The 21,901-nt window shown below is 46.6% G+C and overlaps 1 protein-coding gene across 3 annotated transcripts in view; it reads left to right on the forward strand.

Annotated features, from left to right (window-relative positions):
* ndc80 (NDC80 kinetochore complex component) overlaps nt 1-21,901 on the forward strand; it is a 149,862-nt gene that overhangs the window by 19,630 nt on the left and 108,331 nt on the right. For all 3 annotated transcript variants that reach the window (XM_038776776.1, XM_038776774.1, XM_038776775.1), the window contains exons 4-5: nt 11,181-11,283; nt 14,788-14,960. In XM_038776776.1, coding sequence (XP_038632704.1) covers nt 11,181-11,283; nt 14,788-14,960 — 276 coding nt within the window. The remainder of the gene's footprint in view (nt 1-11,180; nt 11,284-14,787; nt 14,961-21,901) is intronic.

The following is a 21,901-nucleotide window of genomic DNA, read 5'->3' on the forward strand; positions in this document are numbered from 1 at the left end:
CGGCTTTCACTCTCCCCACCAAACTAGTGATGTTGTATCTGCGAAGCCTTCCCCACTCCCGGGCAACCTGCACCCCCAAATATCTAAAGTGAGTCCCTGTCCTATGGAATGGCACCCCCACCCCTGGCCGAGACACCACAAAATACTCACTCTTGTCCGGGTTCAGCTTGTACCCCGAGAAAGATCCAAATACCCGCAGTAACTCCAATATTCCTCCTATCGACGCACTCAGCTCCAACGCATACAGCAGCAAGTCGTCGGCATATAAGGGCACCCTATGCTCTATCCCCCCTCACTATTCCTTTCCATGCTCCCGAACTTCTTAATGCGATGGCCAACGGCTCAGTCGCAAGTGCAAACAGGAGGGGGGACATAGGACATCCCTGCCTCGTCCCACGGCGGAGAGAAAAGTATCTCAAACTGATATTGTTCGTGCGGACACTCGCCTTCGGCTCCTTGCATAATAGCTTTACCCAGTTCACAAATCTTGGTCCAATCCCAAACCGCTCCAGCACTGCCATCAGGTACCCCCATTCTACCCGATCAAACGCCTTCTTGGCATCCAATGCCACAACCACCTCTGTTTCGTTCCCTTCCGCCGGTGCCATAACGATGTTCAAAACCCTCCTAATATTCGAAAACAGCTGCCTCCCTTTCACGAACCCCGTCTGATCCTCACCTATAATCTTCAGGAGGCATTCCTCCAGCCTTCCCGCCAGTACCTTAGCCAATACCTTTGCGTCCACATTCAGGAGTGATATGGGCCTATACGACCCACACTCCGTCGGGTCCTTATCCTTTTTAAGCAACAGTGAAATTGATGCCTGCCCTAAGGTTTGCGGCAGCACTCCCTTCCCTATCGCCTCTTCAAACATCCCCACCATCAGGGGTGCCAACCTACCCTTACATTTTTTTAGAATATTCCACCGGAAACTCATCCGACCCTGCCACCTTCCCCGATTGCATCCTCCCAATTGCATCTTTTATCTCCTGCTCCAGTATTGCTCCTTCTAATGTAGCCCTGTCCCCCTCCCTAGCCTCGGGTACTCCAACGCATCTAGAAATTCCAGCATCTCACGGTCTCCCCCGGGTGCCTCTGACCTGTACAACCGCTCGTAAAACTCCTCAAAAACCTTGTTAATCAGCTCTGGAGCCATCACCAACTTCCCGGCCCTATCCCTTACCTGAAGAATTTCCCGTGCCGCTGCCTCCCTCTGGAGCTGACCTACTAACATACTTATCTCCATGTTCATAAACTGCACCCCTTGCTCGTCTCAGTTGGCGCACCGCCTTCCTGGTGGATAGTCGGTCGAAGCTCGCCTGTAGTTCCTTCCTCTTTTCCAGCTTCGCTGGGTCCCCATCCTCTGCATAACTCCTATCTACCTTCAACATCTCATCAATACCCTCTGCCGCTCCAACCTCTTTGTCCACCCTGGCCTTGAACAAAATTACCTCACCCCCTCACCACTGCCTTTAGAGCCTCCCAGACGACTGCCTTCGACACCTCACCCATACAGTTGAATCTTACATATTCCTTAATTACCTTTTTAATTTTCTCACAGAATACTTGGTTCCCCAAAAGCTCCACATCCAGTTTCCACCCCGGCCTCTGCGCTACCCCCTTCTCCAACACCATATCCACCCAATGTGGAGCGTGATCTGACACAGCAATTGCAGAGTATTGCGACCCCTTGACTCCAGCCAGCAAAGCCTTTCCCACCACAAAAAAGTCGATCTGCGAGTATACCTTGTGGACTGCCGGAAAAAACGAGTACTCCTGTCCCTTGGGTGCAGGAACCTCCAAGGGTCCACCCCTCCCATTTCCACCATTAGTCCAGCCAGCGCCTTCGCCCCCCGATGGGACCAGCCAGCGTGGCCGTGATCTGTCCAACCATGGCTCCTGTACCAAGTTCCAGTACCCCCACAATCAGCTTGTGTGTGTCCAAGTCGGGAATGGCCCCAAACACCTTCCTCGCGAATCCCACATCGTCCCAATTGGGACCTTATACACTTACCAGCGCCACTAATCTCCCCTCCAGCACCCCTGCCACAATCGCATATCTACCCCCCTAATCTGCCACCACCTTCTCCATCTAGAAGCGTACCCTTTTGCTGACCAACACCGCTACCCCTCGAGCCCTTCCATCAAATCCAGAGTGAAACACTTGGCTAACCCATCCCTTCACCCTCAAGTGAGTCTCATGCAGCATTGCCACAAAAGTTTTCAAACTTTTAAGATGCGCAAACACCCTTGACCTCTTGACCAGACCTCCTAGCCCTCTCGCGTTCCACGTGACTATCCCCACCTTTCTTATCCACCATCATCATACCCCCAGGCCCTGCCCCATAAGCCTGACCCGCCACTGTCCATTGTTAACATTGAACCCCCACCCCCCAACAGTTCCCCTTAAACAACATCCCCCAACATCCATCCCCCCCCGGGGCTCGTAGGCTTATTGAAGCCTGCTATCCAGGCTCCAACGTCCGCAGCCCTCCTCTCCCCTCACCTCCGTTCACTAGCTGACTTTAGCTAGCTAGTGCGGGTGGCTCTCCCCCCCCCCCCCCCCCCCCCCCCCCCCCCCCCCAAGATATATCATCCTCTTCCTCCCAGTCCCAGAGAAAGAAACAAAACAAACCCAACAATCCAATGCCTACAATTCACTAATATAACATTTAACCGTCGCAACACAGAACGCCAATCAATCCACCTTTAACTTGAACTCTGTAACACTGCAAAGAGAAGTAAGTTACAATACAAATCCGTAAAAAGAATGTTATACATTTTCCGGCTGTTCAAACACAGACCACAGTCTCTCTTCCAGTTCCGCTCTTCACGTCTGTCCCAAGCCATCTGCCTTCACAAACGCCTCAGCCGCATCCGCTGTCTCAAAATAAAAATCTTTTCCGTGATACGTTATGCTCAACCTCGCTGGGTACACCATACCAAATCGCATCCCCTTCTTATACAACGTCTCCTTCACTCGCCCAAACGCCGGTCGTCTTTTTGCCAACTCCACCGTCAAGTCCTGGTAGATCCGAACCGCAGTACCATTCCATAGTACCTCCCGCTTCTGCTTCGCCCAGTTTAATACCTTCTCCTTCATGCAAAACTTATGGAGGCAGATAATTACTGCCCTTGGTGGCTCGTTCACTTTGGGCTTCGGCCTTAATGACCGATGAGCTCGGTCTAGCTCGTAGCGGGAGCGGTTCTCGCCCTCCCCCATCAGCTCTGCCAACTTCTTGGCAAAGTATTGTGTTGGCCTTGGAACCTCTGTCCCTTCGGGCAAGCCCACAATTCTCAAATTGTGCCGCCTTGAGCAGTTTTCCAAGTCTTCAAGCTTTGCTCGGAGTCCTCTGATAACCTCCACAACCCTCCGCAGTTCATCCCCCATTGAGTTGACCTGATTGCTGTGTCCTGACACGGCTTCCTCCACTTCCTTCATCTTTTCGGCCTGCTCTCTCACTTCGGCCAATGCCTTTGCCACCGCCACCTCCACCGGGGCGTTTGCCTCCTCCACCAGTGACTTCAATACGACCGCCGTCTCCTTCCTCAAGACCTCCATGTGCCTCGCAAACTGTTTTTCCAGCTCCACCGCCATCACCTCGGTCACCTTCTCCACCGTAAGCTTTGCAGTTCGGCTTCCGCCATCCTGTCAACACTTTTATTTGTTTTCTCCTTCAGCGGCGAACCCGCATTTCCTCCTTTCTTCGACGCTGCTTTTCGCATCCTTTAGCAGCTTATTGTTTTTTACTTTCTTTCTCCCCCTCCACCCTCCTGTCCTTCATCAATCTGAATTATTCTTTTTTTCTTTTGGGGGAAAAAAAGGGAAGAAAAAAAAAAACCTTCACCAAACTTCCTTAAATCTTCAAATCTTCTTTTTTTTCTCCCCTGCATTCATCCAGAGCTCCCCCTGGGACCAGGCTTCAGCCTTCTTTCTTCCTCCTACGTGGGAGCTATCCGATGTGGGACACCCCACTTACATTGTGCCCTGGATTCGGGCCTGCTGCTCCTTGTAGCTCTGCCCCGCTGCTCTGGCCCTGACGCTGCGGTGGGCCCAGCGCCTCAGCCCCCGGCACCCGCATGAGGTTCTTCGGCAGCTTTTAAACCAGCCCCGTTGGCTGCCCGCGACGGCCCCAGAGGCCGGCAATAGTCCGGGGAGTGCGTTGAAACTCGGGGACTTCCCCGAAATCGCTGCGACTCATGGCCACCGGCGGGAGCTCTTTGCGCTGCGGCCGCACAACCCAATTCCCTCTTGAATGCCTCGATTTAACCTTCACGTGATGAGGCAGCATAGTCCAGATCTTAATCACTTGATATGTGAAAAAGTTTCATCTTCTCTTGCATCTCCCATGTGTACATAGCGCACACATGCAAAGAACAAAGAAAAGTACAGCACAGGAACAGGCCCTTCAACTCTGTGCTGACCATTATGCCAATCTAAACTAAAACCTTTGCACACGACAAACAAATACAGTGGGGAAAAGAGAAATAATGATGAAAGTAACAAGGGTAACAGCCTTTGTTTCAGGTGGTTTTCTTCTGGCACACCTTCCTTTTAGTTTAAACTTTCAGCTCAAGGTTTCTGCTTTCAGTCTAAAATGGTTTTCATTATAGATTCATCCATGTTCTCTGTAGGTTCAGAAATACAGCAGCTATGCAACTTTTCTAGAGAAAGAGACTCTCAAAGCCTCTTCTCTGAATGTCCAGGACCCGACTGTCCTTTCCTTGGTTCTCTGAAAACCATCCCACTAGGGTAGGACCCAATCACTGCCTGTCGCCAGGCAGAATAAGGCTTTTTGGCCAATTCATTGGCCACCAGCCAACAAATCGAACCGAGTCTGTCCAGTCTCTCGGGCGCTAAAAGTCTGCGTTCTGCTGTTCAGAAGCTAGCACAGTGTACTATTTTGTAACTGAGTTCCTCACTTCCTCTGTTCAGCTGAATGGGACATGTCCATTAAACATCCATGGATCAAAAATGATAACGACAAAATAAAATAAATTGGAAAAAAGGGAATCAACAGACAATTGCTGCTTTTGCCAATTACCTTAAATCTGTGCCTGCAGTAGTGTTTGCATAGAACCATTTTCACAGCGCAGAAGGGGAGCATTTGGTCCATCAAGACTGCACTAACCCTCTGAACAACACCCTACCTAGGCCCACTCCATGCCCTATCCCATAACTCCACCAAACCTGCACATCTTTATAACAATCAATTTAGCAAGGCTAAATGAAAAATGAAAATCGCTTATTGTCACAAGTAGGCTTCAAATGAAGTTACTGTGAAAAGCCCCTAGTTGCCACATTCCGGCGCCTGTTCGGGGAGGCTGTTACGGGAATCGAACCGTGCTGCTGGCCTGCCTTGGTCTGCTTTCAAAGCCAGCAATTTAGCGTTGTGCTAAATTTAGCGTTGGGCTAAAGGACTGTGGGAGGAAACCGACACACCTGGCGGAAACCCACACAGAAGCGGGGAGAAAATTCAAACTCCACACAGCCACCAAAGGCCAGAATTGAACCTGGGTCCCTGCCGCTGTGTTTGCCATCGTGCTGCCCCATTGCAAGGGTTAACATGGTGCTGTGAAACCTGTACCACCCACAGTATGATGTAGAGAGTCCCATGATAGTGGACCAAGTTATGGTAGTCTGGCAAAAGCCAGTATGAAGTGGGATGTACATGAGTTGTTAAAAAACACTTGATGTTCAACGATACTAAACCTCCAGACCTATTTGAGACACAGAACAAACTGATTAGGAAGGCAAATGGAATGTTCACGTTTATTGCAAGAGTAATGGAATATAAAAGTAGCATGGCCTCAGCAAAACCACTTCTGGAATACTGTGTGCAATTTTGGTTTCCTTATTTTAAAAGAAGATATTGCTTTAGAAGCTGTTCAGAGAACCATAAAATTCCTACAGTGGGTGAGGCCATTTGGCCGATCAAGTCTGCACCAACCCTCTGAAAGAGCACCCTATCCTCGTAATCCCATAACCCCACCTATCCTACACATCTGTGGATTGTGGGAGGAAACCGGAGCACCCAGATGAAACCCATGCAGACACGGGGAGAAAGTACAAACTCCACAGTCGCCCAAAGCCAAAATTGAACCCTAGTGCGGTGAGGCAGCAGTGCCAACCACTGTGTCACTGCTGCCCCAGGTTCACTGGACTCATTCCTGGGTTGAAGTGGTTATCTTGTGAGGAATGTTTGAACAGGTTAGTCCTTTACACATTGGAGTTTAGAAAATTGAGAGGTGATCTTATTGAATCAAGGCGACTTGATAGGATGGATACTCGGAGGATGTTTCCTCCTAAGAGGAGAGCCTTGGGAACAGGGTTTCAAAATATGAGGTCTCCTTTTTAAGACAGCAATACAATGAAATGTTTTCTCCCAAAGGGCTCTTTGGTGTATGGAATTCTCTTCCCCAGAAAATAGAGAAGGCTGGGTCTTTGTATTTATTTATTTTAAATGTATTTTATTACAAATATGTATCAAAGCAGATTAAAGCAAATAAACACCCTGGGAAACATACATCCCAACAATCAACTATACAGTCTGTACAGATTTTTCCCTTTTTTCACCCTCCCCCACCTCCCCTGCGACAAACAGCTCCTCAAACACGGTCACATACATCCCCCACCTTTTCTCCAGCTCCCCTGCTGAGCCCCTTAACTCCTATTCAATCTTCTCTAACTGCAGGAAGTTGTACAGGTCACCCAACTGTACCGCTACCCCCCTGTGGCGATGCCGAATACCACTCCAGCAAAATTAGTCGCCGTACAATCAAAGGTGAAGGCCACGACATCGGCCTCCTTCCTCTCCATGAGCTCCGGCTTCTCTGAAACCCCAAATATTGCCACCAAAGGGTCTGGGCCCCCTCCTCTGGAACACTCCTGCCCAGAATCTTCTCAATTTTTTTACAACCCCAAAATATGCGCACGTGATTTGCTGGGCCCGTCCACACCTCTCTCACTCATCTGCTAACCCCTGAAAGAACCCACTCATTCTCGCCCGAGTCATATGAACCTTGTGCACCATCTTAAACTGTATCAGGCTCATTCTTGCACAAGAGGAGGTCCCATTTACCCTTTGCAGTGCCTCACTCCATACTCCCTAATTGATCGCCATTCCCAACTCCGCTTCCCATTTCTCCTTGATCTTTACCACCCTGCTCCCCCAGCCACTTGTATCTATCCCCAATTTTTCTTTCCCCTTCCACATATCTGGAAGCAGCAGTCGCTCCAGCAGGGTGTATCCTGGCAACCTAGGGAACCCCCTCCAGACCTTTCGTGCAAAGTCCCTGACCTGCAGATACCTGAACTCACTACCCCTCGGCAGCTCTACCCTCTCCCTTAGCTCCTCTAGGCTGGCGAACCCTTCCTCCAAATACAAATCCCTCACCTTGACCAGTCCCACTTTCCTAAACCTCCTGTATCCACTACCCATCTCTTTCCCCCCCCCCCCCCTCCCCCAAAACCGGGTCTCAAATCCATGATTCTCTCACAGCGGTGTTAGCACCGATATCCCTTCCATCCTAAAATGCCTCCTCAGCTGATTCCATATCCACAGTGGACTGCACCACTGGGCTCCCTGAATACCTACCTGGAGCCATCGGCAACGCTGCCGTCATCATAGCCCTCGAACTAGACCCCTTGCAAGATTCCTCCTCCATCCTTACCCACTCTACCCCTTCTCCTTCCCATCACTGCCGCACCTTGTCCACATTCGCTGCAAAATAATAATGAAGCAAGTTCGGCAACGCCACCCCTCTTGCTGCCTCTGCCTCTGCAGCAGGGTCCACCCCACCCTCGGCACCTTCTCCGCCTATACAAAGTCCGAGATGATCATGTCCACTCTCCGAAAAAAGACCTTTGGTATAAAGATCGGGAGAGCCTGAAAGATAAACAGGAACCTCGGTAGAATAATCATTTTCACCACTTAGACCCTCCCCGCCAATGTTACGTGCAGTGTATTCCACCTCCTAAGATCCTCCCTGGCCTCCTCCACCAGCTTCCTTAAGTTCCACCTTTGGAGCCCAGTCCATTCGCTCGCTACCTGAATCCCCAAATACCTAAACCTATCCCCGGCTGCCTAAATGGCATTCCCCCCCCCTAAATTAGCCCGTTGTCCCATCTCATTCATCGGGAATACCTCGCTTTTCCCTACAAGGGCTGGTTTAGCTCACGAGGGGCTGGTTTAGCTCACGAGGGGCTGGTTTAGCTCACTGGGCTAAATCTCTGGCTTTTAAAGCAGACCAAGCAGGCCAGCTGCACAGTTCGATTCCCGTACCAGCCTCCCCGGACAGGCACCGGACTCTGGCGACTAGGGGGTTTTCACAGTAACTTCATTGAAGCCTACTCGTGACAACCGATTTTCATTTCATTTTTTCATTTCATTTCATTTGCATCTCGAGAACCCTCCAAACCTCCCTATCAGGCTCATAATCCTTCCGATACTTTTCAACGGATCCGAAACATACAGCAAGAGGTCATCGGCGCAGAGCGACACCCGATGCTCCTTCTGTCCCCTCATAATCCCCCGCCACTCCGCCGACCCCCTGTGAGCCATCGCAAACCGCAATGGCGACAGTGGGCACCACTGCCGCATACCCCTGTGTAAGTCAAAGCTTCATGAGCTCATATCATTTGTCCTTGCCCTTGGTGCCCCATAAAGAAACCGCACCCATGCCACATGTCTCTCCCCAAATCTTCCCAAAACTTCGAACAAGTACTGCCATTCCACTCGATCGAATGCCTTCTCAGCATCCATGGACATCACCACCTCCGGTAACAGAGCCTCTGAAGGATTCATCACCACATTCAACAGCCGTCTTATATTACACTCGAGCTGCATGCCCTTCACAAAGCCTGTTTGATCTTCTGCAACCATCCCCAGTACACAGTCCTCCATCCTCCCCACCAACAACTTAGCCAATACTTTCACATCAGTGTTCAATAGTGATATGGATCTATATGACCCACATTCTACCGGATCTTTCCCTTTTTTGGGGGATTAGTGTGATTACTGCCTGCGTCATCGTCTCTGGCAACGCCCCCTTCAGTGCTTCATTAAACGCCCCCAACAGATATGGTGCCAGGTCCACTGCAAATTCCTTATAGGGGCTCCTCCAAAGCCTGCCTCTTTCCTTTGTCCACCTGGGGAAATTCCAGCTCGTCCAGAAGCTGCACATGTCGCCCTCCTCACCCCCGGGTCCGCCTCGTAAAGTCCCTGGTAGTACTCTCGAAATGCCTCATTTATCTTCCCTGGCTCCGACACCATACCCCCAGCCCCAGTCCGTATCTTCAATATTTCCCTGGAACGAAATGAAAATCGCTTATTGTCACAAGTAGGCTTCAAATGAAGTTACCGTGAAAAGGCCCTAGTCTCCACATTCCGGCGCCTGTTCGGGGAGGCTGGCACGGGAATTGAATCGTGCTGCTTGCTTGCCTTGGTCTGCTTTAAAAGCCAGCTATTTAGCTCTGTGCTAAGCAATTGCTCTACCACCTTCCTGTTGTCAGCCTGTCAAACTGCACCTCTAACTTTTTCCTCCTTGCCAATCCCTCCACGGTGGGCACCCTCTAACATTCCCTGTCCACCTCCATTATTTAGCTCACTAGGGGGTCATGTTCCGCCCGTATGGGCCGTAAACAAAATAATTTCTCCCTGGACCACTGCCTACAGTGCTTCCCAAAAAATGCTCGCCGACACCTCCCCATTCTGAATCAACTCAACATACTCCTTAATTGCCGCCCGTACCGTATCACAAAAACCTCCATCCACCAACAACCCCGAGTCAAACCTCCACCCGGCCTCTGCTCTCGCCCCGACCTAAAGCGAATCTCCAGCCAGTGAGGTGCATGGTCCGAGATAACTATCCCCGCATACTCTGCCCTGTCCACCCTAACCTGCAGTGATGGTTTCTTCTTCTATCATCTGCCAAGCTAGCTGAGATGTTAAGCCAAGCCTAGCATACACCTAAAGTGATCAACCCCTCTGGCTGCTCAACTACTTGTTTTTACACCCTATTTTAGGGGTAATGGATATCTCCTGTCAATCATTTGTTTAATTACCGTTACTTATTTGAAGAATATCACCTCTTGTTCTTCTATTTTTCAAAATAATTGAGGCAATTTTGTTCCTCATGGGACAGCCCTCATCCTAAGCACCTTTGCCCTCTTTCCAAGACAATTTATAGCCTTCCTTGGGTAAGGAGACAGAACCTGTACACAGCACAGTATTCATAGTGCCATCTCTTCCTAGCCCTATATAATTAGTCCTGTGCTCTAGACACTCAGTAATAAAAGTAATTTGTCTTCCTAACTGCTTACAGAACCTACATGTTAACTTTGTGGTCCATGTACAAGGACAGAGGTGGCACAATGGCATAGTGGTTAGCACTGCTGCCTCAGTTCCAGGGACCTGGGTTCAATTCCAGCCGTGGGACATTGTGTGGAGTTTGCATGTTCTCCTCGTGTCTGTGTGGGTTTCCTCTGGGTGCTCAAGCTTCCTCCCACAGTCCAAAAGATGTGCAGGTTAGGTGGGTTGACCATGCTAAATTGCCCCTTAGTGTCTAAATGGTTAGGTGGGGATATTGGGTTACGGGGCAGGTGGGGATAGATAGCGTTCTCTTTCTGAGGCGTGGAGCAGACTCGATGGGCTGAATATCCTCTTTCTGCACTGTCATGATTGCACTGTCATGATTGTATGACCTCCAACTGAACACCAATGTTTATTAGTCTTGTACCTTTTTAAGAAAAATCTGCTTTTCCATTCTTCTTTCGAAAGTGGATAATTCTAAATTTCTCATGTTATCTCTCTCTTCTTGCCCATGTCTCTTTGCCGCCTCCTCGCAGTTTACTTTCATACCTAGCTTTGTATCATCAGTCAACTTTAATTTATTAACACTTGGCCCTTCATCTAAGTTATTGATATAGATTATAAATGGCACAGGGTCAAGTTAAGATCATTTTATCATTCCACTGCTTACACCTTGTTGGAGTAAGGGAGTTATCCCTGATGTCCTGGTCAATATTCATTCCTTGATCGGCATTAAAAAAAACAGATTATCTGGTTATAACATTGCTGTTTGTGGGGGCTGGGGTTGCTTATTTTTCCCCTTCCTCTTTGGTATTGAGCAATCGGCTTTAAAGATATTTGTTCTAAACTGATTGTGTTTATTGTAGAACAAGTAGCATTGGAGCATGTGGAGGCATGGAAAAGATAAAAGACCCTAGACCGCTTCACGATAAGGCTTTTGTACAACAGTGCATTCGGCAGCTTTGTGAGGTATTTTCACTTTTAGTTGGTATAATCTCAAATGATTGTTTGTGGGGCAATGATGTACATAGGTGTGCTACAAGTTTTGAGCCCATCTTGGATAATCTCTCATGTGATGAAGTTTGTCATTCTCATCAATGGCCTGAGTGACTTGGGTTATACCTTCCAATATCTAATGATACAAAAGCATAGCTGGGTGCGGCAGTAGGAACTGGTAATCCAAACTGGAAAACCTGTATTTAGCATGTGTCTTGCAGTTTTCCAATTTTTCCAATGGAGGAACAAGGAATGCCTAGTGACACAAGAAAATGTGCAAATTGTCAGTCTGCCTTGTTTACAGGTGGTATATGAATTCATAGCAAATTCTACATGATTTGCACAATGTCTCCTAATTAAAATAACCAGGTGTCCGTTTGTAGTCTGACTGACTAAAAATTAAATCTATGTTCTATCAGGGAGAAATCATCAACCCGGTGGACGTCTATGAAAAATTTGCGCCAGCTTTGGCCCCACACCTAAGGGACATGTTCGCAGACTCGCTGGCAAGGGCCACATCTACATTCAGCAGCGAAATGAGTCTATATGATCAACATTCCGTCGGGTCTTTATCTTTTTTGGGTATCAGTGAGATTGTGGCCTGCGCTAACATAGGAGCGAAGACCCGACGGAATTCTGATCATATAGACCCATTTCGCTGCTGAATGTAGATGTGAAAATGCTCACAAAGGTCATGGCCAAAAGGCTGGTAAGCTGCGTACCAGAGGTGGTCGTGGAGGACCAAACGGGTTTGTCAAGGGTAGGCTACTCACTGCGAGCACAAGGCAGCTGCTGAATGTAATAATGACACCCCCCCCCCCCCCCCCCCCCAACCCCCCACCCACCCACCCCCCGGGAGGTCAGAACACCAGAGGTGATAGTCTCCCTGGATGCAGAAAAGGCCGACGACAGAGTTGAATGGAAGTACCTCCTTGAGGTACTAGAACGGTTTGGGCTAGGTGCGGGATTCACCACCTGAGTGAGACTCCTATGCAACGCTCCCAAAGCGAGCTTTCGAACCAACACCACCAGCTCTGAATACTTCCAGCTGCAAAGAGATACGAGGCAAGGATGCCCCTTGTCCCCACTCCTGTTCGCGCTAACAATTGAACCTCTGGCGATAGTTCTGTGGGACGTGAAAAGATGGAAGGGCATCTAGAGAGGAGACTGAGAGCACAAAGTCTCACTCTATGCGGAGCACCTGCACCTGTATGTCACAAAACCACAGGAAGGAATGAAGGTAATCATGCAGATCCTGAAATTGTTCGGAACCTTCTCTGCTTCTCTGGTTACAAACTCAACAAGGGCAAAAGTGTGGCGTTCCCAGTGAACCCAAACACTGGAGGGGCACCCATTTAAAACTGTCCAAAACAGATTGCGATACCTGGGGATCCAAATAGCCAAAGAGTGGACACAGATCCACAAGTGGAACCTGACCAGCCTGGTGGAGGAATTTAAAAAGGACCTGCAGAGATGGGGCGCACTTCCACTCTCCTGGCGGGGAGTGCAGATGATCAAAATGAACATGCTGCCGAGGCGATTTTTCTGTTTAGTTCCATACCAATCTTCATCCCCCAAGGCCTTCACCCAAAATGTAGCCAGCTTAATCATGGCACTTGTGTGTGGGGGTGTGAGAGTTCCCAAACCAACACTGCAAAGGAGGAAAATCAAAGGTGACCTGGCATTACCAAACCTGCAGTACTACCACTGAGCAGCAACGGCGGAAAGAGTGGGGGGATGGGTAAACCAACCCAATTCAGAGTGGGGGGATGGGTAAACCAACCCAATTCAGAGTGGGTGCGGATTAAGGTGCCCTCTTGCAAGGGGACAACCCTCCGTACCTTGGCTACAGTAGCACTCCCATCCCCTCTGCAAAATACACATCAAGTGGTAGCGGCTACACTGAAAACGTGGGCCCAATTAAGATAGCACTTCGGGCTGACTAGGATGTCCCCGTGGCTCCCATCTGCATCAACCACAAATTCTCCCCAGCCATGCTGGACACTACTTTAGGATATGGGATGGGGGGGGACACAGTGACAGGGACTTTTACATAGGGCACAGACTGGCGACACTGGACGAACTGACAGAGGAACCATAGAATTTGCAGTGCAGAAGGAGGTCATTCAGCCCATCGAGTGCACTGGCTTTTGGAAAGAGCACCCTACTTAAGCCCACGTCTCCATCCTATAGAACATAGAACAGTACAGCACAGAACAGGCCCTTCGGCCCTCGATGTTGTGCCGAACAATGATCACCCCACGTAACCTGTATACCCGTAACCCAACAATCCCCCCATTAACCTTACACTACGGGCAATTTAGCATGGCCAATCCACCTAACCCGCACATCTTTGGACTGTGGGAGGAAACCGGAGCACCCGGAGGAAACCCACGCACACACGGGGAGGACGTGCAGACTCCACACAGACAGTGACCCAGCTGGGAATCGAACCTGGGACCCTGGAGCTGTGAAGCATTGATGCTAACCACCATGCTACCGTGAGGCCCACTCGCAACCCAGTAACCCCACCTAACCTTTTTGGACCATAAGGGCAATTTATCATGGCCAATCTACCTAACCTGCACATCACACAGGCAGTGACCCAGCTGGGAATCGAACCTGGGACCCTGGAGCTGTGAAGCATTGATGCTAACCACCATGCTACCGTGAGGCCCACTCGCAACCCAGTAACCCCACCTAACCTTTTTGGACCATAAGGGCAATTTATCATGGCCAATCTACCTAACCTGCACATCTTTGACTGTGGGAGGAAACCGGAGCACCCGGAGGAAACCCACGCAGACACAGGGAGCATGTGCAGACTCCGCGCAGACAATGACCCAAGCAGGGAATCTAACCTGGGACCCTGGAGCTGTGAAGCAACTGTGGACATAGGAACTGCTGACGGGACAGGAGATGAGACACCTGAAAATAAAGCACTTCCTCCGCAAAGAGACAGTAGGGTACCTTGGATTTAAACATTTAAAAAAAAATTTAAATAAAATAGCATCTAAAATAAATGAGTTTATAAAATTTATTTTGAAAGGGAGCCATGGTCTTGAAAATCTGATGATTTGCACAATGTTGGAAATAGTCACTATAATATTTACTCTTACAGTGGGTAAAAAAAAATTGAATGTAATCTGTCAGGTGAGAATGAGTAACTAGTGCTATTAGACAGTGTGAGGCTACAGCGTCCTGATTCTTTCTGCTATGGTTTGTGATGTGATGCAAGACCCAGTAAAAGCTAAAGTTTCTTCGTAAGGATGTGGAAACTCGTGCATATGTCATTAGATTCTTCTGCTCCATTCTCTCCAACACAATGGTGGGTGTTCAAATAGCTTCTTTTAAAAAAAAAAAAAAAAAAATGTCTGGTTCATGAAATTCTCATGAATATATGTTAAATCAGAATTCTGTGATTTTTTTTGAGATTTAAAAAATGTTTTAAAAATTATTTTGCCATATTAATTTCAGTTCCTTGGGGAATACAGTTATCCACATTCTATCTCAACAAAGAGTCTGCAATCACCCACTGCCAAAGAATTTCTGAAGATCTTCTCCTTTTTGTATAATTTGCTTGATCAATCTTACCAGATGCCTGATTCAAAGTTTGAAGAAGAGATTCCCAGGGTCTTTAAATCTCTTGGGTAAGACTGTAAATATCGAAGTTACTATTTTTGCAGATCTATAGTGTATTCGTCAGCTTTGCTCCATTGGTACGATATTGTCTTTAGAGTTACAAGATGTTAATCAAGTTCCCCCGGAGAAGCTGAACCTGTGGTCCAGGCTGACAGTGTAGCATTTCTTTGGTACTTTCTTGAATGTCAGAAGTATTATCCCTGAAAGTAGATGTTGAAGTAGTCTGCCTGCAATGGCTTGGATCAAAATTAACCAAAAGTTGCATTTTTCATGGAAGAGCGGGATACTGCCCTTAACCAGGGTTACCAAATATTCTAACCGGTGATTTGTCTCATTTGATGTTATGGAATCTTGATGTGCACAGATTGGCTGTTATATTTGAAACCTTTGGACTGCGGCAAATTGGGAATGACCCAAAATAATATTTTCAGATTATGATGATTACATAAATCCTTCACCCATTAAACAGATGTGGTAGCACAGTGGTTAGTACTGTTGCTTCACAGTGCCAGGGTCCCAGGTTCGATTCCTGGCTTGGGTCACTGCGGAGTCTGCATGTTCTCCCCATGTCTGTGTATTTCCTCCGGGTGCTCCGGTTTCCTACCACAAGTCCTGTAATCTGGACATTCTGAATTCTCTCTCTGTGTACCCGAACAGTTTCTGGAGTGTGGCGACTTGGGGATTTTCACAGTAACTTCATTGCAGTGTTAATGTAAGCCTACTTGTGACAATAAAGATTATTAAACTAAATTAAGTGTGATGTTAGATCAGATATTAGATAATAAATTAGAACCAAGGTTTTAAATTTAGGAGTGATGAGGTGGGAATTGGCACCACAGATGGGCAAAATTATTAACAACAAAACAATGGATTAGCGGGAGAGGTGTTTGAAAATAAGTACGAAAAGGAAAGAGCTGTATTTACAATCAACAAACGGATTGTATCAATTGAAATGGGAGAGCTTGTACAAAGGCAGAGCAGTTGTACAGGTATTCTCTGGTTTACTTTCAGTGCCACTTGATAGTCAGTAGTGAGAACATAAGAACTAGGAGCAGGAGTAGGCCATCTGGCCCCTTGAGCCTGCTCCACCATTCAATGAGATCATGGCTGATCTTTTGTGGACTCAGCTCCACTTTCCGGCCCCAACACCACAACCCTTAATCCCTTTATTCTTCAAAAAACTATCTATTATCTTAAAAAATATTTAATGAAGGAGCCACTACTGCTTCACTGGGCAAGGAATTCCATAGATTCACAACTCTTTGGGTGAAGAAGTTCCTCCTAATCTCAGTCCTAAATCTACTTCCCCTTATTTTCAGGCTATGTCCCCTAGTTCTGCTTTCACCCGCCAGTGGAAACAACCTGCCCGCATCTATCCTATCTATTCCCTTCATAATTTTAAATGTTTCTATAAGATCCTCCCTCATCCTTCTAAATTCCAACGAGTGCAGTCCCAGTCTACTCGACCTCTCCTCGTAATCCAACCCCTTCAGCTCTGGGATTAACCTAGTGAATCTCCTCTGCACACCCTCCAGTGCCAGTACGACCTTCCTCAAGTAAGGAGACCAAAACTGAACACAATACTCCAGGTATGGCCTCATTAACAGCTTATACAATTGCAGCATAACCTCCCTAGTCTTAAACTCCATTGAATGTATGCTGGAGAGATGGTTCAGGAGGGAGGACTTTAGATTCCTGAGACACTGGGAGCAGTTCTTTTGGAGGTGGGACCGATACAGTCTACCTGAACATCAACCGACCTAGAAACTGGCCTGGTTTTCCAATGCTATTAGTTTTAAGCTAAATTGGTGGAGGTGTGAAGGTGGGAGAGGAAGCAGAATGTAATATTAAAACGAGAAATAAGGTGCACAAAGGATTGGAGAAGGCAGAGCAGTGTGATAAATAGAGGCAAAGACACATCAGGTGCAGTCAGACTGAGGGAGGGTAAGATTGATGTTCATAAAGCATGATAAATCCAGATGGTGGGAGTTGTGGTTGCAGACCATATCAGGTTGCAATGTGGCAGCAATGGAGATCGATTCAAGAGAAAGGGGAAGACTGGGTACTGAATATTCCTGGATACAAGGATTTTTGTAAGGCATGTTTGATTAATTTAATGTTTTGATGAAGCAACAGAAGGTTGATGAAGGGAATGTCGGTGAGTTTGTCTACAAGGATTTAAGGTGTTTGAGAAAGTACCTCATAAAGGCCAATTAACAACATTTGAGGACCATTGAATAGGAGGGTCAGTGTCTCTTTTGGGGGGGGGGGGGGGGGGGGGGATAATTTGATTAAAGACAGAAAGTTGCACGTTGTGGTAAATGATTGTTTTCAGATCAGTGGATGATAGTTAATGATATTTCCCAAGCGTCATTATTAGAACCACTGCTTTTTGTAAAGTATATCAATGTAAATTACTTTGATATTGGAATATAAAGTTTAATTTCAAAATATGTCAATGATAGTAAAGTTAGAGGTGTGGTAAGTGACAATGATACTAATCTATTAGGGCTGGGCATAAACTAGTGGAATGGGCAGATAAGATGGGGATGGAATTTAAATGCAGAAGTGTGAGGGGATGTATTTTTGGAGAATTGCTAAGGAGAGGCACTTTTTTTAAACAGTGACCTGGGAGGTACATATGCATAGATCTTTGGAAGTGGCAGGATGATTCGGGGAGTGATTACCAAAGCATAGTTTTGAAAATAGAGCTCTGGCCACAACTATGTATTGTATCCAGTTCTGACTACAACATTTTAGGAGGGGAGTGAAGGTTCTCCTCACTTCTGAGGTCCTGGAGGTGCAGAGATTAATAGAATAGTCCTCGGGATGAGGGATTTTAGCTACAAAATTAGGCTGGAGAGGCTGGGTTCTCCTTGGAGCAATGGAGATTGAGACGTTTCTGATAGAGGCATACAAGTTTGTAAAGGATTTTAATAAGGTAGACACAAAAAGCTGGTGGCACCAGGACTGGGGTACACAGATTTAAGAGTTAAGGCAAAAGATGTAGGGGAATGTGAGGAAGAACCTTTTACGCAGTGGTTGGTAATGACCTGGAACTTGCTGCCTGAGGATAATGGAAGGGGCAGTGATCTACGTTTCTGAAGAAAATTGGATAGGCACTTGAGACAAACAGTTTTTCATGGCTACAGGGATAGTGTGGGTTAAGAGGATGGACTGGATTGCCGTGCAAAGAGCTGACATGGATTGTGGACCAAATGGCCCCCTTCTGTGCCATTGGTTCTATGACGATGGGTTCAGGAAAGTAAGCCAAGGATAGACAATATTTAAGGAGAATATTGCAGACCTGGAGAGCGGTCAAGGACAGAATCTGCTTGGTTCATAAGAAAAAAAAACGATATCATTATGTCACTGAAAGGGGCAACACAGGTGGAGAAGGTAGTCAAGAAGGTATATGGCATGCTTGCCTTCATTGCCCGGGGCATTGAGTATAAAAATTGACAAGTCATGTTGCAGCTGCATAGAACCTTAGTTAGGTTTTTTTGGGTTTTTTTTACACAAGGGTAGTGGGTGCCTAGGAACTCTCTGCTAGAGGAGGTGGTGGAAGCAGGGATGATAGTGACGTTTAAGGGCCATCTTGACAAATACATGAATAGGATGGGAATAGAGAGATACGGACCCTGGAAGTGTAGAAGATTTTAGTTTAGACGGGCAGCATGGTCGGCTCGGGGCCTGTTCCTGCGCTGTGCTTTTCTTTATTCTTTATTACACTGTCACCAAATAGTGAAAAAGAGAAGTAATTCTGAAGGAAATTAGAGGTGAAGAGTTGTCACTCTTTAAGGAGGACGATGCTGCCAAAATCATAATGAAAGATATAGTTGAGACTAGATAAACTAAAATTGGGTCGGGATTGACCAATGTTAGGTTGCACATAAAGTGGATTTAAAAAATCCAAGATGGTGATGGAGCTTCTTACAAGCTGTGCCCAGCATACCCTCTAATTCTATCTTTTTATGACTGTAACATTACATTCTGTAGTCTCTCCTTCCTTCCCTATGTACGATATGCATTGTCTGTATAGCATGCCGGAGACAATACTTTTCACTGTATACTAATACATGTGACAATAATAAATCAAATCAAAAAGTGACCAGCAGTGAATTAGGTATATTTGAGGATACTGAAGAATCTGAGGAAATTGTGGAGATACTGACCATAATGGAGAAAAAAGTCTAATGGGAAAAGCACGAGGAGTTAGAGGCCTAGCAGCTGTTAACATTAATTCTGCGCTCCATGGCAGCTACTGTTTCCTCTGACCTTGTGACTCCTTTGAGCTCCAAAACCTATAGTTTGAGAAGCTCTATGTTAAAGGCAAATCACATTTATACAAAGACCATTAGATATTGGAACAGGGGTAGGCCATCTGGCCCCTCAAGCCTGCTCCACCATTCAATAGAATCATGGCTGATCTGACATTCCCCACATCCACCCTCCTGCCCTTTCCCAGTAACCCTTGATTCCTTTACTGATCAAGAATCTATATATCCTGGCCTCAAATATACATAAGGAATCTGCCACCACAGTTCCCTGCGGCAAGGAGTTCCAAAGACCCAAAACCCTCCAAGAAGAAATTCCTCCTCATCTCAATCTTAAATTGACACCCCTTTATTCTGAGACTATGCCCTCTGACCCTAGACCCTCCCATGAGGGGAACATCCTCTCAGCCTTTACCCTGTCAAGCCCCTTAAGAATCCGATGTGTTTCAATGAGATCACCTCATTCTTCTAAATACAAATGAATAGAGTCCCAACCTGTTTCACCTTTGCTCATAAAACAGGCCCTCCATACTGACGATCATCCTCGTGAATCTTCTCTGAACGTCTCCAATTAAATAATATCTTTCTTTAAATAAGTGGATGATAACTGCTCGCAGTAATCCAGATGTCTCACGAGTACCTTGTACAGTTGCAGCAAGACGTCCCTACTCTTATACTCCAACCCCCTTGAAATAAGGGCCAACGTTCCATTAGCCTTCCTGATTACCTGTTGCACCTGTGTGCTAGCTTTCTCTGTTTTGTGCACAAGTACCCCCAGGTCTCTCTTGTGTTGCAGTTTTTCTCCAGTTAAATAATACTCTGTTCTTCCCAAAATGAACTAAGTTAATAGATTTTTTTTGAAATACCAGAGTGGGTTGATCAGTATGATGCAGTGGATATGGACTTCCAAAATGTATCTGATAAAGTTCCACGTAAAATGCACACCAGCAAAAGCTCCTGGAATAACGGAGGCGGTGACCGCATGGATACAAAGTTGGCTGAGTAGCAGCAAACTGAATAGTGACTAATTTATAAACTGGAGGAAGATATATAGTGGGGTTCCCGAGGTGGTGACAGAAGGGCCACTGCTTTTCTTAATATATGACCTGTATTATTCCTTGTGCCTGAATAAAGCTCGTAGTCTTACAGTTGAAGTAAATGCTTAATTTGTATGAGTTTGTGTTCTCTCCAGCGCTTATACTATGTTACATCTGAGCTGCCTGTCTGTGTCCTGCTCACCAGCTACCATTACTGTGAAGTGTCTTGACTTCCTGCTTGTCTAGTGTAGTGTATTTACATTAACCCCATGTGTATATACAGTGATGCATATCACTACATCCCCCCCCCCCCCCCCCCCCATTTTTCTTATTTTTTGTACTTTGTTAAAGAAAATTGTACAAAACAAGTAGATAAATGATATGTACATGTTGTGGTGATATTGATGATTATACAAAGTCAATTAATATTTATGAGTTGAATCTTAATTTTAAAAAATTGAGTCCAAACTTGAATTTGTTCGCTTGAGTTTTTTTTATTGACGTGATATTGGTATTCTGAATTTCTTTGTGAATGTCGTCAGTGTTAGCAACAAATCATCACAAGGTGTTCGAATGGTCGAACCACTGATGTTGACTGATGTGGACTTTTTTCTGTGCTTGTGGTATCGATTTAGTGTGTCACCTGCCTTGAAAGCTGGTGTGCTTGCTTGTTCCGGAGCAGCAGGGTAGCATGGTGGTTAGCATAAATGCTTCACAGCTCCACGGTCCCAGGTTCGATTCCCGGCTGGGTCACTGTCTGTGTGGAGTCTGCACGTCCTCCCCCTGTGTGCGTGGGTTTCCTCCGGGTGCTCCGGTTTCCTCCCACAGTCCAAAGATGTGCGGGTTAGGTGGATTGGCCATGCTAAATTGCCCGTAGTGTCCTAATAAAAGTAAGGTTAAGGGGGGCTTGTTGGGTTACGGGTATAGGGTGGATACGTGGGTTTGAGTAGGGTGATCATGGCTCGGCACAACATTGAGGGCCGAAGGGCCTGTTCTGTGCTGTACTGTTCTATGTTCTATGTTCTAAATGTGAATTTGTGAGATTCGTTGTCATGCCATGGTATGTTTCTAGTCTTGTCATTGTTTTGGAGTGTGCTGTTGCATTGTCCTTCATGTGCAGAGTTGTACCTTGTTGTACTTGTTGCTGTTGTTTTTGTTATGCTTGTTGTTGCTGCTGTTCTTGTTTCTGTTCTTCTTGTGGTTTTTGTTCTTGTTTCTGTTGTGCTTCTTGTGGCTTTTGTTGTTCTTGGTGCGCTTAATGACTGTTCCGTGTAGATAATTTGAGGCAGTCTCAAATTTATTGATGTCAGTGTCCTTTGTGCTATCTGATGTTTCATTGAGCGTTTCTTCTTGAGGATTGTGGGAATGATCTGATGTTGCATTGATCTTGCTGACATCAGTCATTTGTGGTGGATTTGATTCCTCTTCTTTGTTTCCTTGGTGCTCTTCTGGAGTTATTTCTGGTTCATTTGAATCATCTTTGGTTCCTTGGTGCTTGTCTTCTGGAGTCAAAATCTTCAAGATTTCATTTTCTTGTGGGTAGTTTAGAGTAGATGAGGTTTCAATTGATGCAGTCTCACTAGACTCACGAGTGGTTGTGCGTTGACTGTCAAGTTCTTTTGTATAGACAAGCTG

The sequence above is a fragment of the Scyliorhinus canicula genome, chromosome 18, assembly GCF_902713615.1.
Source record: "Scyliorhinus canicula chromosome 18, sScyCan1.1, whole genome shotgun sequence".
Classification (NCBI taxonomy): Eukaryota; Metazoa; Chordata; class Chondrichthyes; order Carcharhiniformes; family Scyliorhinidae; genus Scyliorhinus; species Scyliorhinus canicula.